Genomic DNA, 19,307 nt, shown 5'->3' on the forward strand with positions numbered 1-19,307 from the left:
TCTGTGTACCAGGTTCTTCTGGGATGAGTTTCTTTTCTTCCTCTATTTTGTGGAGTAGTCAAGGAAGAAACCACGTTGGAGGAAAGGCAGATATTAGACTGAAAGGAGTCTAGGGAATTACCAGAGCATTCAATGCCAGTGCTAGAGGATCCTTATTCCTGGCCACAAACTGGGGTAACTTGTTGAACCTGGAGGCCAGGATGTCCACATCTGAAGTCCCCCATTTCTGACATTGGAGAATGATGACGTTGAGATGAATGGACCATTTGCCTTGGTTCAGGTGGCAAAGACTGAGGAAATCTGCTTTACAAATGTCCAGCTGTAAACAGCAAAGATTGCTGGGCAGTCCTCGCTTCGGCAGGACATATACTAAAATTGGAACGATACAGAGAAGATTAGCATGGCCCCTGCGCAAGGATGACACGCAAATTCGTGAAGCGTTCCATATTTTTAAGGACAGTAGCTATGAAATACGAAAGAAATGACCCATTTCACAAGCTGTGGGCTAACTGGAAATTATTCACTGTTTCACAGGAATACCATGCACTGAAATTCCCCTTATAAAGTAATTGCATTAAGAAACTCTTCCCCTCTGATGCTTACTGGATGATGACCACTCGACCATTGCACCTGAGTTCTCTAGGCGCACTCGGTGTGCCTATTGATCTATATCCCCCCATTCTGTAGGCCATACGCCATCCCCCTTTCTTCCCCCCCCCCCCTCTTCCCCTGCCCCTCCCTTCTCATGTCTGTCTATCTGTCTTTCTCTCTTGTTTCTTCTTCTTCACCTACACTTCACCAACCTGGCGAAACCTTACCTTACCCTCGCCAGGGAGATGAAGCTAAAACCATAATTCAACGTCTTCTATCTGCGATGCCCAATAACTTCTATTGCATCCTGGTCTATCTCTTTCTTCTGCTACGGATGTAATAATTTACTATTTTTTTTTTTTTTTGAAGATAGGTTTGAAATTTTTGCCTTTATTGGGTTCAGGGGATACAGGGCTATTGTGTATGCTATACCTCTGTATTTTATTCTTTCATATCTCCCCGGAATTACTTATATAACCCTGTATTGCGATATATATGTTCACGAATGTATGTTGAAATTTTTCTTTGTTGTATTTTAATTACTTCAATAAAGCACCTTTTTGTGTTAAAAAAAAGATTGCTGGGCAAAGCTTTTCCGGCAAGGACATGATGATCAGACTTGCTATCTTTAAGGCTGCCTGACTCTTGGTTCACCTCTAATTTAGACCACTACTGCACTACTGTGGCGCTGTCCGACTGCACACTGATTGGGTGTCCCTGAAAAAGGGGGGTACAGTGGTACAGAACCTGGCATCTTTTGTTAGAGTCAAAGAAAGGGCTTTCCCATTTCCAATGATGGACTTGCAATTCACCCAGCTAGGGAGTTGCTTGCTTGACTAGAAAGGACTATAAGGAAATCAAGAGGTGTTTGTTCCAGGCCAATGGAATGTTGTTCTGAGTGGAACTGAGTTAAGGGAACAACCTCAAAAGAAGCCTAGGACCCTCACAGAGTCTCACTAAGGGATGTCTTTGTATCTTAAATTCTTAGCATGAGACCCTAGAGAGAGAAGTATGTTTTCAGGAAGGAAAACTTTTGCCAGGGCCATATTTAGGGTAAGGTCTAAGTATTCCAGATGAAGGAGAGGGTGAAGGGCAGGCTTTTGCAAGTTGATTATCCAACCAAAAGCTTGAGGAATTGGAATAGTCCTTTGGACATTTGCAGACAGTTCTGAGGGAGATGAGTCGTTTAGAGAAAGGTCATCTAGATTAGTGTTTCTCAATCTTTATGTAAGTCAAGGCACCCTTTAAAACTTTGCATCTCGAGGCACCCCATTGTAAAATGTCAAAAAACTAAGCTAATAGTTTTTACATATTGCAGCACCATCCCCACGTGAGCCACCCAGCATTAGAGCGGATTTATTTAGCAAATACACTTTTACATACTGGTACTGATTAGTAATACACTGTTCCTCATTTTCTTCCCCCCCCCACTCAGCTAATGTCACCCCAGTGCTGACAGAGAGGGGTTGGGGAGTCAAACAAGGATGCTATGTAAGTGCCCAGTGTCCTTATCAACTAATGACATCAGTGGTTGTTAGGACACTGACGGCTGGCCTGCACAGTACTCAAGGTTGTAGTGTTGCACAATGAAACCCTGTGGCTTTGTGTAACAAAAAAGAAGGCTTGATTCACCCACCAGCTTGTAAAATAGTTTGGGGTAATTTTTAGGCATTTTGTCAAGGCAATCCAGAAGAATCCAGAAGGCATTCTGGTTGAAAAAGGCTGGTCCAGATAAAATGTAACCTGGATGCCTTGAGTTCTTAAGAGGACAAGTAGGTATGCAAGCATTTTTGTGAATAATCTGGGTGCTGAGGATAGGCCAACAATGGCACTGAGACTAATGGTAAGCGCTGAAAGTGCTAAAGTGGGTAGATAGGAATATGGAGGTAGGCATCCTGAATGTCTACTGATGCCAGGTATTCCCCTTGTCTCAGGAAGGCAATAACTGACCTTGTGGATTCCATGCAAACTTTGTGAACGCAAAGGTACTTTGGTCTAGGATGAACATGCCCGTAGGGTTTGGGTACTGGGACATATTTAAAAAGGATTATTTGAACATGTATTTCAGAAGAATAGGAACAACCACTCCCTGGTACATGAGATGGTCCAGAGCAGTTTAAATCTGACAGTTTAGGATCCCTATGGAGGCGAAACAGGACAAAAGTTGCAAGCAAGGATGAATTTGCACAGACATACCATCATGGAACATAAGGAAGTTTCTGCACACCTGTGGGACATCATTTTTCACAACCGGACCACACTATAGAAGACCTCAATGTTTTAGTTCTTAAAGGGAATTTCAGAACTATCCAGGAAAGGAAAACTTTCCAAATAGGAAGGATACTTATTTTTGACACAAAAAATAACAGCCTAAATTTGGATATGGGTTTCCTTACTCATTATTCTACAGTTTTACGACCCCCTATCTGACTATCCCCCCACCTTCCCCCCCAGTCTATAGCTCTCCCTCTTTCTTATCTCACTAACTATGCTAGTTTTATTACCATTGCCAGTTACATTTGTTTAAGTTTGTTTGGTTTTCTCTTTTTTCTTTGGCTTAGAGCCGGTTCACACTACTCCGACTTGTCAGACGACTTGGTCGCCTGACAAGTAGCGCTCCATGCTGTGCAATGGAACCATTCTAATCAGAGCGACTCAAGTCGCTCCGACTTAGAAAAAGGTTCCTGCACTACTTTTGAGCAAAGTCGGGGCGACTTGCATTGACTTATATTATGAGAGGTCGTTTGCAAGCCGCGATGAAGTCGTGCTGCATGGGCGACTTCAAAGTCGCCCAAAGTCGGGGCGACTTTGAGTCGTGGTAGTGTGAACCGGCTCTTAGAGATTGTGTTTTTTTTAACCATTCTGCTAAACATTTTGTAAATCAGTACTGCTTGGATCTTGATGAAGGGGACATACCCCGAAAGCTTGTCCTGAAAAATTGTATGTTAGTGCAAATAAAAAAAGTATCATGGACAGTACTCAATTGTCTCTGTCACAAGTGCACTAATACGGCTACAATCACCTCAAGCATTATGTCCTAATGAAAGGTAGTTCCACTTCCAATTCAGATAGAGAAGGTGTGGATGATGAAGAAGAGCTTTTGAGCTCTGGAAAATGATGTCTGAATTAGGAATGTTAGTTGTTCTAGGAACATAGTTAAAGAAAAATCCATCTTGGACAGATAGGCCGATTGTTGCATGCCAAACAGTTTTAAAAAGGGGTCCTGATCCAATGAAAGTGGAGCAACATCACTGAGCCATCTGAGTGCTTTACAGCTCATCAGCAGAATGAATATTTGCCTGTGTGTTTTCCATGGCTCCCTTGCACCTGGTTTCCACCTTTGCTATCCATGAGGGTATTCACTTGTGGGGTACTTACAGAGTAGGGTGTAGAAATAGGGTTAGCATGTCCAGAGAAGTATACACTGCAACCCAGGTGTCAACCGTCCTGTAGAGAATTCCTTGCAGCAAATAGACAGGAGGAAGTGCCTGAGTACCTTAGAAGGGCTCTGGGCAGGTACAAGTGTGACCTGTGGTGTGTTAATATTTAGTAATCCACCTGAGTCTAAGCTCTAAATGGTGGTGAACACAATTCATAATTTCCTCATAGTTTTAACAAAAAAATTAATACTATTCAGGAGACACTAATAAGTGTACTGAAAGTAGTGGGGATATAAGGTCTCATGCTTGCTATAAAACGACAGCAGTGTTCCGATAACAGGACAAACCTGTTTTACCCTTCCAAGTCGCTGGTCCTCGTGTGTGTCCAAGCTTTGCATGTCATGATGGGCATAACCCCAGAGGGGTCTTCAGGGTCTGGGACCCTTGGAATGGATCCTGGGCCCTGTAGCTGAAGAAAACCTTTACAAATTGGCCTTAAAGTGACAAGCTGCATCTGGTGTTTGTGCTAGCAGGTTACAGTGGGAAGCTGCATCTAATGGCAGGATAGTGACGAGTGGTGATGGTAACAAGTGACACACTGCATCTGGTGGCAAGTGACATGCTGCATCTGGTGGCAGGAAACGGTGGCAAGTGACACGCTACATCTGATGGTAGGCAACAGTGGCAAGTGACAAGCTGCATCTGGTGGCAGGCGACAGTGGCAAGTGACAAGCTGCATCTGGTGGCGGGCAATGGTGGCAATTGACATGCTGCATCTGGTGGCAGACGACGGTGGTAAATGACAAGCTGCATCTGGTGGCGGGCGATGGTGGGAATTGACACGCTGCATCTGGTGGCAGGCGATGGTGTTAAGTGACAAGCTGAATTGGGCAGCAGGTGACGGTGGCAAATGACACACTCAGGACTCCCACTGGTTCTGCCTTATGATTAGTTGAACTATTTAATTTGATATTACAATGTGATAAAATAAATAATGCACTTTAATCATCCTGGCAGCACTTTAATCATCACAAGGCCATGGTTGAATGGTAACACCAGCCATTGCCCTGACAAATCACCTGTGGATAAACCCAACCCGTTGGGGACTGCTGACCTACAGGACACCAGCAAAAAATGAGGTGTCATGGAGTCAGGTAGGATTATAGGTGTATGCCAACAGGGTAACAAGCTTTGCCAGTGTCGAATCACCTGAAGGTAGCAGACTATAATACAGTCTATAAATACCCAACCTGTGCCCTGTACTGTATGATTTTAATATATAGAATTCTGCAGTAATTTAAAATATAAAATATTGCTAAAAAATGATTTATGGGTCAGTTGAAAGCACTGTGAGATGTTTCACACTGCATATCTCACATATAAAGTATTTTTTCTGCTGTTTATTTATGATCTTCGTACCTGGGAACAAATGAATCTGTCTTCTGCAGAGTGGTAGGATCCAGTTCAAAAAGAGATGCAATGTCATTTCCATGTGGTACAGCTACAAGGCGATACTTGATCTTCTCCCCTGCGTTTCTACGGTTGGGACGTGTGTTTGCTACCTGAGAGAAGATCGGTGGTCAATGAAGAGGTGGGAGAGGCTGAAAATTAAGAAAGGAAGGCAGAAACAAGAAGAGAAGAAGAAATGTGAGAAACGTATGGTGATAGTAGAAGGACACTGGGGCTAGTTCATTAACAGGGCTGTTGTTTATAACAAATCTTTTTTGAGCTTTTGTACATGAGTGCCATATCAGGAAACTGTGAGCCATGTGTTCCTACACTACTGGCTGCAAAAGAACAGTTTTCACTGAATGGGTCATTGGCACATACTCAGCAAAAGCCTGGGTTCTTACTGTGTTAAAATAAATGTCATGTTGATGCCAGAGTCATTTCAACAGCCAGTCTTATATCGATCCTGGATGAACACCAGTTCTCATGTGTACAGACCCATAAGCTTTCATGCTCTACCCTTCAGTAGAAAAGGTTAAACAGGGACCCTTTATGGCTGATATAGACAGTTATCATAAATGAACTATACTGTCTGAATATTAAAAGGATACAGAGATACAGAGAGAAGTGTGGGAAGCGTTCTTGGACAGGGAGAAGTAAAAAGACAAATGAAAGAGCAAAAAAGCACAGCAGAGACAATACAAATATGGATACTAAATACTAAACAATGTCACAGTTAAGAAAATAGAAATCACAACCTAGAGCAGAAAGAACAAAAAAACAAATCTGAGAGGAACAGAGGGCAATTTACTGAACGCACCAGTTCTCCAGGCACACAGCGATTTTGCAATCCCATTTGTTTTACAAAGCAGGCACAATTTGAGAGTGTGCACTGTGGTAAAATTAGCACTAAGCAAATAGACAGAAGCATTGGGTATGAACTAGAGAAATTTAATTAACCATCATCTGGGAGCTGAGCTAGATTTGTAATTTTAGAACTGTAGGCTTTGTTCATTTGAGGCTATTAGGCCAATCTAACAAGTGACTATTTCAATTCTCTATACATTGTCCCAGTTCTTTTTACATAAAGTTAATCTCCATGCTATTTTATTCTGCATGTCATACAGATTCATAAGCATGCTTTAACATATTTTGGTTGTTTGAGCGCTCAAGGCAGGTTCTGTCACACTCTGGCATGTGTAATGCAGTGCAAAGAACATTGATAATGTGCAAAGGGCTGTCATCCAAATCAGCCAATCAGATTTCACCTTTCATTAGTTCAAACCATTTGTGATTGTTGGTTACTGTGTTTTGACCACTACTCTTTGCCCTTAAACAAAAAATTGTGAATTTACCATGACATGTACATTCAACCTCTTAGCACATATTTAATAAACATACATTTACATAAACTTACTGCGTAGGATGCTCCTGATTTAGACTCTGGGGCATCTCCTTTGTAAGTTGGATTTTCCTGCAATATTCAAAGCACAAAATAAAACACCCAACAATAAAACAAAGGAATAAATGAATATATATATATCCAGGGCACTCAAGCTGTACAAAGCTCAGTTCTAAACAGACGTCATATACCTGCACTTTTTTGTTTTTTAAATTATGCACACAGGCATATACTGTGCCCCATAAACAAGCATACTTTTGTTTCAATAATTAATTATAAACAAAGGGAATAAAGGGATCTATGACCTTTACCTTTAAATTACCATTTCAGAATGTATTTTTCATAAAAAAGATTTGTAGGCTGCTAAATGCTATGGCAGTTTCAGAATGATTTTTTGCCAATATGTCTATAAACTGTATTTACTTTCTTCTTATTATTTTTAAGCCTATCTTCCTTTACTACATCATATGACTGACGTCAGAAGCCAATATGGTTTTAAATAACTAAACCTCAAGTAGGCTCAATACAATGACTATAAAATAAGCTCAGTACTACGCATATACTAGTCACTTCCATTTTCTCCTCTAGTCACTATATTGCTGCGTGTCTATAGATGTAAAACTTTACATTCATTTTTACTCTTAAAGAACAACTCCACTTTTGTTTAGAAAATAAAATTACATACAGGGCATTGAAAAGGCATTCATACTCCTTGAAATTGTCCACATTTTGCCATGTTACAACCAATAATGTAAATGTATTTTATTGGGATTTCATGTGTTAGGCCAACACAAAGAGGCACATAATTGTGAATTAGAAGCAAAATGGTTTTTAAAACGTTTTACAAATAAATATCTGAAAGGTTTGGCCTGCATGTGTAATCAGCCCCCCCCCCCCCCTCCCCGAGTCAATACTTTGTAGAACCACCACCAATACAAAAAAACATGGACGTGCGGGGCTCTGCCCACCTGCCCGTGTCTTCTGTCACAGAATTCTGTGAATAGCAGAATTACAGTCATTGCGACTGACAGCTTGTAGTTCTTAATTACCTACCAAGGTGCTGATGAGTGCTCTAGGCAGCTCGTTGATTGTTCCTGTCATTCAGTAACTGCCTGTACGAGGTATAGGCAGACAGCTACATTGACAGGTTGCAGGAGCCTGAGATTGCACCTGTGATCTGCTGATTGAGGTTTCAAAAAATTGTTACATTACTGGAATGTGGGGATCACATTTGCTTGTTTCCTCAACCTAACTGTCAAGCCAGCAAATGGCTGGTGTCATAACTGATCACATGCTCAGCACAATGCTAGTTGTAAATCAAACAGATGCAGCTTCCCTGGCTGTAAAGGATAGGAGGGTTTAATTCCGCTTTAAGGATGTCAGCAGATCAGTATATAGAAACTAGGTAGTGCCTAAAAAATGCTTTAAAATGGAGAGCAACTGAGCATGCGCAGAGCAGGGTGAAGCAATGTATTACTGGGGTTTAAAAAGTACATGCACTTATTTCTAATGTTTTACATACCTACAGTATACTTGCAAAAGCGGCCAGCCTGAAGTGATCTAGCAAGACTTAATTGTCTGACTAAAGTTCTGCTTTAAAGTGTTTGTAAGGGCAGAAGGTTTTTCTTCTATCTTAATGTATTCTATGCATTAAGATAAAAAGCCTTCTGTGTGCATCAGCCCTCCTAATACTTTCCCGAGGTCCATCTAGAGCCAGTGATGTTGCAGGAGTGTCTTGGCTGCCCAGGACTCCCCTCTTTATTGGATGAGACAGCAACGCAGTGCCTCTGGATCCAGGTGCTCTCAATCAAAGTCAGTCAGCCAATGAGGAGAGAAAGCGGGGTGGGGCTGGGTTGGAGCCCTGTGTCTGAATGGACACAGGGAGTTGTGGCTTAGCTTGGGTACCCTCATAGCAAGCTGCCTGCTGTGGGGGGACACAACTGGAGGGAGGGGCCAGGAGCACCAAATAGGTACCCAAGAAGAGAAGGATCAGAGTTGATCTGCCCAAAATCACTACACAGAGCAGGTAAGTATGACATGTTTGTTATTTTTTACAAAAAAAAAAAATAGACTTTAGTATCACTTTAATGCCAGCCTCCACAAAGCATATACTTAAAGTGAAACTGTTGCTTTGCCTAGCATGGGCAAAGTGCAGGTTCACTTTAAGGGGGAAGGGTCAATTCACACTAGTGCGGTAACTAGTGTTTTTCTGCACTGTAAAATGCCTGTAACTACTAGCAAACACACAGATAAATGAAGTGTCACTTTTGTACACTTCAAATAAAAGTGAGTGTTCAAAAAAAAGATTGAGCTATGTGATGTGCTGAATCGCTCCCTACCACCGGCTCACTGCAGCTGGAATGGACAGATGGCAAATAGTAAACTGCTGCAGTTTATTGTGCAGGTGTGAATTAGGTGGGTATGGGCCCTAATGGTATGTTACAACGCAGTGTTGTACGGTCTGGCAAAATCAGCACAGTGCTAATGCAGCGATCTTAGCGCATCATACTGTTCACCTTTTTAAAAATAAAATTTACTGAAATGTCACAGAGACATTTCATTAAGTTGAAGTGCTAGGCAGAGGATTACCTTACACTGCTCTGCGCTGGATATAAAAATTCTGCGTGTAGCTGCACCCCACCACAATGCAGTGGTGTGAACCAGGCAGATAAGAGACAAGGCATTTTGGTTTGTTATGCTGTAATAGCCACTCAACACAGTCCCACTACATTTGGTGTGAGTGCGTTTATATTAAGTTGAAAAAAAAATCTTGCTTTACCAATATTCAGTCAGCCCCTGGGTTTTTTAGTGGAAGCTACAAAGCCTTGAAGTAATTCCATGTCAACCAATTTGGGCAACATAAACTAAAGCAGATATTCTATAAACAGAATTATACCAATAACAGCACAATGATAAAACTACAAAACAGCTACAAGTCATAAATCACATGCTGACAAAAACACATTTAGAGGTTCTTACTAAAAATGAGGCACGCTACACACAGAAACTGTAAGTAGCTATTGATTCATTATGACAATGGGAGTTTAACAAAAAAAAAGAAGTGGAAAAAAGAGACCAGCAGGTTGTGCCAGAGAAGAAAATGAGGATGCTAACACATTATTTTACAAAGCCGTAGGAAACGTCTGAAAGTGAAGTGTACATCCCTAATGTGCCTTTCTTTTATTCAGTAGTGCTACTTACTGCCAGATCAGCTATGAAAAAAGTTTTACACTTTTTCAGCATTTTTTTTTTCAGTATTTTGACACTACTATATTTAACCTACAACTATTTATCGGAAAAAATCTAAATGTGCTCTCGTCGGTAATAGGTACAATGTTTGCCTATATTTCTATTTGAAAAGGATATATCTGTTACCACGTCTAATACTTTAAATTAAAGCAAGTTAAAATAACATTGTTTATGCAACTCTACCATTAGCTTTTTATATTACAATGATGTGGCAACAATCCCAGTAAACTACTAATCACAGCACAGCTACCTATCTATAATTGTAAATGTCTGTGTTAATAAATTTCAGATATAATCAAGAATAATAATAAAACTAGGCGCTTAACACAGATATATCCAAAATGCAATAACAGTTCTCAAACATTAAGTTCTAAAGTATGTAAACCCAACATTTCATATTTCTGATATTTGCCTGCTGTACCATGTACTTGTTTGAGAAAGTATCCTGCTTTCTTTGTATTGCTTCCTTTGTGTGAAATCCCTGGTGCTTGTGTCAGTCTCTCTGCTTTCCTATTAAAAACGGACTACACTAAACAGGAGAACACAGCGTGGTCAGTTCTCTAGCCGTGCTGGGAACTCAGTGTGCTCTCCTCCAATGATCAGACTTGTCCTGACACCCCCGCCCTGCACAGCCATTCACTGGGAAGCTCAGTGAGCTGCTGTTTCTCCTCCCCCGGCTCTTGTGCAGCTGAAAACAGAGGGAATGTGATCACTAGTAAAAAAAGGGGGAAAATATTGTTTAGAATTTTTTTATTTTAATATCTATGCACAAATGTTTTTCGTTTCATTTTTATTTTAAAAGTAATGGGTTGCTTTACAAGGTGAGGGATTACAATAACTTTAGGTTAAAAGTATGTGTAAACCCAACACCATGAAAGGTCACTCATGCACTTGTGGTTCTTCTTCCTTCTTCCTCCTTAAGTGAGTGCAAACATGTGCCACCACATGTATGAAGAATACACACTCACCACATGGAGGTGACCCCCTTACCTTAAGAAAGTAATTTCAAGTTGTTTCATTCAGTTGTGGATGTCACAATGCCCAATGTCTGCATGGTTCCCAATGCTTTTGGCCATTCACTGGTGTCTCATATAATTTTCTTCTACATATAAATAAAATATACCAGAGAGATTCTAGTGCAGTATTTATTGGTAATATGTGCATGCAAAACAAAAAAAATCCATACCACTTGCATTATACAGTGCCCCATATTGGCACCAATATAGACAGAATCTGTATAGAATCACTGCTCCACCACTCCAGAACTGGTGTGCGCTCCAAAGCCCAGAAGTTGGCCCCGGAAGTAACATCACAATGGAGATAGGAAACTTCCTGAGGACACCTTCGCGGTGAAACGTGTTGAGGCGGGATAACAACTGTCACCTCCAGTCTTCTGGTGACATCACTTCCAGGACCGACTTGTGGGCTTTGGAGTGCTGAATGGTACTGGTTTTTATTTTTATGCATTCACATATTACCAATAAATAATGCACTATGAGAATCTCTCTGGTACATGCTTTTTATATGTCACTTCCGGGCCGACTTCTGGGTAAAAAGGTAAGAGAACACAGCATGGGTTTTGAGCCATGTGGGTCATATGTACACACAGCCAGGAACACAAGGGATCAGATTTACTAACTAAATAAACTATTTACAGATGAATTTTAGCTTTTAAAATATATTTTACATAGTTTGTTTGAGCCAGCTTGGCCTAAACAAACAATTTCCTTCAATAACATGTGAGGCCGCTAGATGAGCAGTATAAACTGTATGTAGCTGAGGCTACATATAGCATACCGCACTGTGTTTTGGGTTGGAACCATGACTTCCAGTCTCATACCCAGAAAACGAAGTAGAGTCTATCTGATCAGCGTTCAGCTATTCAGAGAAAGCAATGTATCGTAGAAAGTCAGAGAGGCGGGCTGATGATGTCACAACCTCTGACTTAGCTACTTACAGGAAGCTTTGTATTTATTGCTAGAATACATTGCATTCTTTGAATGGCTGAGCGCAGATCTGATAGACTCTACTGTGTTCTGGATATGAGACAGGAAGTCAACGCTCCAACCTGGAAAACATCCAGTGGCCTCACATTTTAGTGAGAAACATATTTCGTTCAGGCCTAGCTGGCCCAAACTAACTGTAAAGTATATCAAAAGCTGGAGTTCAGCTTTAACAATGAGATATAGACATATGTATTAGGTATTAGGTAACAGAACACAAGATTTTCCCCAGTGAGGTGACATCTCTCCACTACTTTTAATAATCGTTGCATGGTCTTCTCTGTGCCTGTGTGGGTTTCCTTTCACACTCCAAAGACATGCTCGTAGGTTACCCTCCCTGGCGGTAATCCCGAGTGTGGCTCGGGGTTAAGTTTCAGTACCAAAAGTGGTAACCCCGAGCCACACTCGGGGTTACCCTGTAGTTAAACTTACCTTGTCCCTACGATCCCCTGATGTCCTCGGGCCGATGCCATCATCCGTCTTTCAGGTTCCTTTCCCTGCACTTTTACTCTTTTATTCCTTTTATTTTCAATAATAATTTTTAAATTTATTTATTAATAATTTATTTTTAAAAAAAGTTCACTTTTACTGTTTTTTTCCTAAGAATCACAGGCCTACAATATAAAACAACAGATTTCCAGGCAAAACAATGTAACGCTTTGACATTCAAAAATACTGACATAATCAGACCGCCAGGGAGGTTAATTGGCTCCTGTCTAAATTGACCCTAGTATGTGTATGTATGTATCAATGTGAGTTAGGTATTTTAGATTGTAAGCTCCTTGAGGGCAGATGTAAATGTGCAATATATATGTGAAGCACTAAAAAAAAAAAAAAAAAGACTCTTGATGGGTTTGGGTCCTTGAACCTGAACAGTTAGCTGACTGCGCTAAAGTGATTAATAGTTGTTCTTTAAACAAAATAGTGACGTAATGCCAGCCCAACAGCAAAATATCTTGTTAAAATATAGGCATGTATCTGCACTGCTTATTGTTTACAAACCCATGAAATAAATTATCAGTATCAAATTACAAGCATTAGACTAAGCTGCAAACCATTCACTGCTCCACCCTAATGTACAAAAAAAAAAAAAAAATTTCTTACAGACAATAGATTTCACTCTCTGATTTTTTTTTAAGCACATATTAGTCACGCTTGCAACGCTTTGGTCTAAAACCGCATCCTATCAGTGGAATGTAACCCAAAGCATCCAACCCCCCTCCGCATTCCTCAACTTCAAACCAACCTAGAAATCCTATGCATTTATACCTAGTGTCATTGTATCATAGGTAGACCCTACCCATTCATTTTTCTATATACAGAGTTAGTAATATTATCAGTATATATGTGACATTCTCTAACACTGTAATTCCAAATCCTCAATACTGCCAGCACACCCCATCCCCACACACATTTGTCAGCTAATATTTTTATGTTTTCACTTCTTTACAGTCGTTCTCGGTGCTGGTAAATTGTATGTACTGTTTGCAGGATTCTCTATGCCACTCGTTTCTAACTGTACACACCAAATTACCTTTTATGTACTATGCATTATTTTGACACTGTAAGCTGCTTGTCAATGCCTGCCACATAACACCTTCATATTAATATATTAATAAAACATTACAATAGCAGTTAAGGCCTTTTCACAGTTCTGATATATTAACTACTGGTTTAAAAATTGCTGCTTTCAGAGCTTTGCTGACTTTGTAAAAGTCTTCTTGAGGATGTATATAACTACTGAAAATACCAAAATTGCTACCTGCCATAGTTACTGAATCTTTCTGTGTAGCTAAAGGGCCTGATGGATGAATCGTGTTCTAAAGGTAACTTTTTATTATCCACAGCAACCAATTAGCGTTTCCCTGTCATTTTTTTTTACAAACCAATTTTCAAATAAGGGCTAGGTTACTGTAGCAACAAGAAATTTTACCTTTAACACACTTTTTACACTTAAGAGACTTATAACCAGATCCAATAAAATCTTGCTACCTGGAAAAACAAGGTTCCAATTTGCAATTACAGTTATTATGAACAGACTCAATGAGCCTGATCTATTAAAAGGAAATGTACAAGAACAGGAAGAAAATCACTTTAATAACTTAACAATAATAATAATAATAACAGGATTAACCTAATTGCACAGATGTTCATGTATTATTATTATTATACAGGATTTATATAGCGCCAACAGTTTGCGCAGCGCTTAACAAAATTAAGGCAGACATTACAGTTACAATACAATTTGGAACAAAAGGAATCAGAGGGCCCTGCTCGTTAGAGCTTACAATCTAAAAATGTATCCAACATGATCCCTTTAAAGCCGAACTCCAGTTTTCTGTTACTCTAACCACTTGCTGACTGCTGCATGTATATATACTGCAGCAAGTCAACCTCTCTGCACCGGATCATGTACATGTACGTTATCCATGTCTGCCGCTCTTGCTGTGCTGCTATTTCCTCTAGCACATGCTGGCCAGAAGGTCCTGGCCATAAATCATTGTTTCACTATAAGTCACTGATCGCATCCATTATTTGTATAAAAAACATTTTAGAAAGTTTGAGTATACTGTATATCCCATAATTTGTAGACATACACTTATTGGGATTTTTTCCCAAAGTCATGTAGCAGAATATATTTTGACCATACATACATTAAATTAGATATTTTTTATTTCATTTTATTGGATATGTTTTATAGCAGAAAGTAGAAATATTGTTTCTTTTTTCAAGATTTTCAGTCTTTTTTTTGTTTAGATTGCAAAAGAAAAAAAAAAAAAAAAACTGTGGTGATCGAATAACACCAAAAAAATCTATTTGTGTAAAAAAAAAAAAAAATAATATATATATATATATATATATACTGTACATTTTGTTTGGGTACGGGGTTGCATGACTGCGCAATTGCCAGTTAAAGTAGCAGTGCCGAATAGCAAAATATGGCCAGGTCATCAAGGGGGTAAATTCCTCCTTGACGCTCAAGTGGTTAACCACTTGCCAACCGCCCGCCGCAGATAACCTCAGTAGGCAGGCTGGCTCGGCTGCACGAACCAACGTATGGGTATGTTGGTTCGTGGGAGTGGTCCTGGGGCGCCGGGCACCCACAATCGCTCCCCGCTGAGAGAGAACGACGGTCTGCTGTTGTAAACACAGCAGACTGTTGTTCTCTCTGAAATGATCACATAGCGCCTGTGATTCTCCTATTTAGGATCATAGGTCTCCTTGTTCATTATGCAAGTCCCTCCCCCATACAGTTAGAAAACACTCCCCTAGGCTCACACTTAACCCTGTGATCACCCTTGGGTTAACCCCTTCCCTGTCAGTGTCATTATTACAGTAATAGTGCATATTTATTGCACTGAATACTGTGCTAATGTCACTCGTCCCCACCCCCAAAGTGTCAAAAATGTCAGTTAACTGGTATTTACATCTTTCCCCTAGTCTCATAAGTACCACACTAATTGTAAATAACCTATTTCAGTATAAGGGCACTGTTTTTCCATTTTCATTTTCTTTCTTGGAAGTTTATACCTCAATTGATTTATTTTTTTGTATTTTGCTTTTTTTTACTAAAGCTCCACAATCTATTTACAACAAAGTTGCTATCCTCTTGTGATTCTGTAGACAGCCTACTTTAACCACTTAAGCCCCGGAAGATTTTACCCCTTCCTGACCAGGGGGTATTTTGCGATTCGGCACTGCGTGACTTTAACGGACAATTGCGCGGTCATGCGACGCTGTACCTAAACAAATTTGACGTCCTTTTTTTCCCACAAATAGAGCTTTCTTTTGGTGGTATTTGATCACCTGTGCGATTTTTTTGATCATGCACTATAATCAAAAAAAGAGCGACAATTTTGCAAAAATAACAATATTTTTCACATTTTTTTATATGAAATTCCCCCCCAAAAAAATGTAAAAATCAACATTTTTTTCGATTTTTGGCCAATTTGTTTTCTGCTACCTATGTTTGGTAAAAAAATCACAATAAGCGTATTTTGATTGGTTTGCGCAAAAGTTATTGAGTTTACTAACTAAGGGAAAGATTTTTGTCATTTTTGTTGTTTTTTTTTTTTAACGAGTAATGGCGGCGATCTGCGATTTTTTTTGCGGGACTGCGACATTGCGGTCGACAGATCGGACCCTTGACTGACATTTTTTACACTTTTGGGGGTACCAGTGACATTACTACAGTAATCAGTGCTATACATATGCACTGTTACTGTAAAAATGACACTGGCAGGGAAGGAGTTAACTTTATTGGAGAGGGAGGGGTTAAGTGTGTCCCTAGGGGCGTGCTTCTAACTGTGCAGGGATGTGGCTGTGTGTGTAACATAGCAGGACCGTTAGATCAGTGCTTTTACACAGGGAAAAATGACAGGCGGCTTTGTTTACATTAGCCGCCTGCCTTTCTCCCTTCACAGCGGACGATCGCGAGTGACCGCCGGACATCGGGTCCACCGGTCACACGCACGGAGGTGTCCGTAAACGAGCCGAGGCGGGAGCGCGCCTCCGGCAGCGCGCGCTCGCCCGCTATTGGCTCCCAGGCTAGTGACGTACCGGTACGTCACTTTGCCTGGCCGGGGGTGACCGCCGCAGTATGTACTTGCGGCGGTCGGCAACCGGTTAAAAACTGTAAAAAAACTGGATTTTTGTCTTTCCGTAAAATCCTTTTTTCTGAGGTTCACTGATGGACACAGCTTCAAGTCTTCAGATCCTTGGGCTTTATGCTGTCTCTCTTCAGGAGTAGGACTAGGCGGAAACCTTTTTGGTTACGCCCCTGGGGCAGTCCCAGAGGGTATACCATCACTTCCTGCTGTAGGTCTCCAGTTAGTAAAAAGCAGTGTCAGAAGAACGAAACCCCAACAGAGGGGAGGGTGCTGTGTGCGTCAGTGAACCTCAGAGAAGGTTTTTACGGTAAGACAAAAATCCAGTTTTCTCTTTCGTTCACTGACAGACACAGCCTCAGGTCTACAATTAGGATGTCCCAAAGCAGTATCAATATGAGAGGTGGGAAAAAACACAGCAAACGCAGAATACCCAACAAGGCTAAACACAGCCAACCAGGTAACAACAGGAACTCAACTAGGAGCAACTGGAGCCAGCAGGAAAAAATTACACCCTCAAGAAGCGAAAGCCTCTGCAACCGCAGCCTGCAAAACTTTGCGGCCAAACGCTGCATCTGAAGATGGCAGTACATTCACCTTATAAAACTTTGTGAATGTGTGTACAGATGACCACGTAACCGCCTTGCACACCTGAACCACTGACACCTGATGACGGAAGGCCCAGGAAGCACTAAGCGCCCTCGTACAATGCGCTTTAACAGGGAGAACCTGACCCTTAATGGAATGGGCCTACACCACCGTTTGCCTGATCGACATGGAAATGGTCACAGCAGATGTGGCTTGCCCCTTACGAGGTCCATCCGTAAGAACAAAGAATCAGATTTTCAAATCGGTTCAGTCACTGCCAGGTACACCCGAATCGCCCTTACCACATCTAAGGAATGTAAGGCAATTTCCTTAGGATGTTTCGGCTTAGGACATAGGGACGGTAAAACAATCTTCATTCAAAATAAACCCCGAGACAACCTTAGGAAGGAACACCTGAAACGGTCGCAACACCACTTTGTCCCTATGAGTCACCAGGTAAGATGACCGACAGGACAACGCAGCCAACTCTGACACCCTACATGCGGAAGTAATAGCGACTAAGAAGGACACCTTCTGCGACAGAGTGAGCAGAGGAAGTTCTCAAATAGACTAAGAAGGACACCTTCTGCGACAGAGTGAGCAGAGGAAGTTCTCAAATATTTTCAAAGGGAGGCTTTCAAAGCACCGACAGTACCAAATTGAGGTTCCACGGAGGCATCAGGGATCTCATCGGCGGAGCCAGATGGCGAACTCCTTGTACAAAAGTGTGAACCAAGGATTTTGCCACCAACGGCCTTTGGAAAGATATGGCCAAAGAGGAAATCTGATCTTTGATGGTGCCCACAGCCAAACGTTGATCTACACCTAGTTGTAGAAACTCAAACAGGCGTAACACGAGACGCACACCAAGTAATATACGCCTTCCAGACTCTATGATACACCTTCCTAGAGGAAGATTTCCTGGCCTTTAACAATGTAGGAATCACCGACTCCAACAGCCCTCTGTCCTTCAGCACCTGGCTTTCAATAACCAGGCTGTTAAAGCTAGTGACCATAAAGCAGGATGGAAGATTGGTCCCAGAGAGGAAGTCTGCTACCAGCCATACCAGGCCTGCGTACCAAGACTGGCAAGGCCAGTCTGGTGCCACTAGAATGACTGAAATCCCTTCTACCTCGATTCTGTGTAGCAGTCTCGACAGAAGTTGTATTGGAGGAAAGGCGTAAATCAGATGGTACTGACCCCCAAGGAGCCACCAGGGCGTCTGTGGCATCGGCCAGAGGATCTCGAGACCTTGATCCGAACCTCTGAACCTTCCTGTTGAGACGGGAAGCCAGCAGGTCCACATGGGGGGTCCCCCACCTTAGACACAGTTGATGAAATACCTCTGGGTGAAGAGACCATTCTCCCGGATCCAACGTCTGCCGACTGAGATAGTCCGATTGCCAATTCTCTTCCCCCGGAATGTGCACAGCAGAAAGGGCCAGAACATATCGTTCTGCTCACCTCAAGATGCCAGCCACTTCCCAGGCCGCCAGGGCACTCTTTGTGCCCCCTTGATGATTGACATATGCCACAGCCGTAGCATTGTCCGATTGTATCCATGCAGGGCGTCTCTGCAGATGATCCATCCATTGAGACAGACAAAGTCTGATTGCCCGAATCTCCAGGATGTTGATCGGCAACCTGGACTCCTCCCGTGTCAAGACACCTTGGGTCGAACACACTCCCAAGACACCTCCCCATCCAGACAGACTGGCATCTGTGGTGATTACAGTCCAATACAGGGGAAGAAAGGATTTTCCCAGACATAGGGCCCAGGAGCAGAGCCACCAGAGGAGAGACTCCCTCGAACCCTGACTCAACAGGATCAGATTGTCCAACGACAGCGGATCCTTGTTCCATTAGATCAGAATCTCCCTTTGCAAAGGTCTGGTGTGGAACTGCACAAATGGAACCCCCTTCGAAGGTGGAGACCATCAGACCCAGCACTTGCATGCAAGTCCTGAGTGATGATCGATGGTTGGACAACAGGAGCTGAACCGCATCCTGTAGCTTCAGAAGTTTTGTCCGAGGAAG

The 19,307-nt window shown here is 41.7% G+C and overlaps 1 protein-coding gene across 1 annotated transcript in view; it reads right to left on the reverse strand.

Annotated features, from left to right (window-relative positions):
* Positions 1–19,307, reverse strand: part of ITPR3 (inositol 1,4,5-trisphosphate receptor type 3) — a 544,698-nt gene that overhangs the window by 423,070 nt on the left and 102,321 nt on the right. The window contains exons 10-11 of the mRNA XM_082246986.1: positions 6,838–6,894; positions 5,391–5,533 (exon numbers count right to left, since the gene is read on the reverse strand). Of these exons, the coding sequence (XP_082103112.1) occupies positions 5,391–5,533; positions 6,838–6,894 (200 nt within the window). The remainder of the gene's footprint in view (positions 1–5,390; positions 5,534–6,837; positions 6,895–19,307) is intronic.

Source organism: Pelophylax lessonae (assembly GCF_965119305.1).
Source record: "Pelophylax lessonae genome assembly, chromosome: 2".
Taxonomy (NCBI): Eukaryota; Metazoa; Chordata; class Amphibia; order Anura; family Ranidae; genus Pelophylax; species Pelophylax lessonae.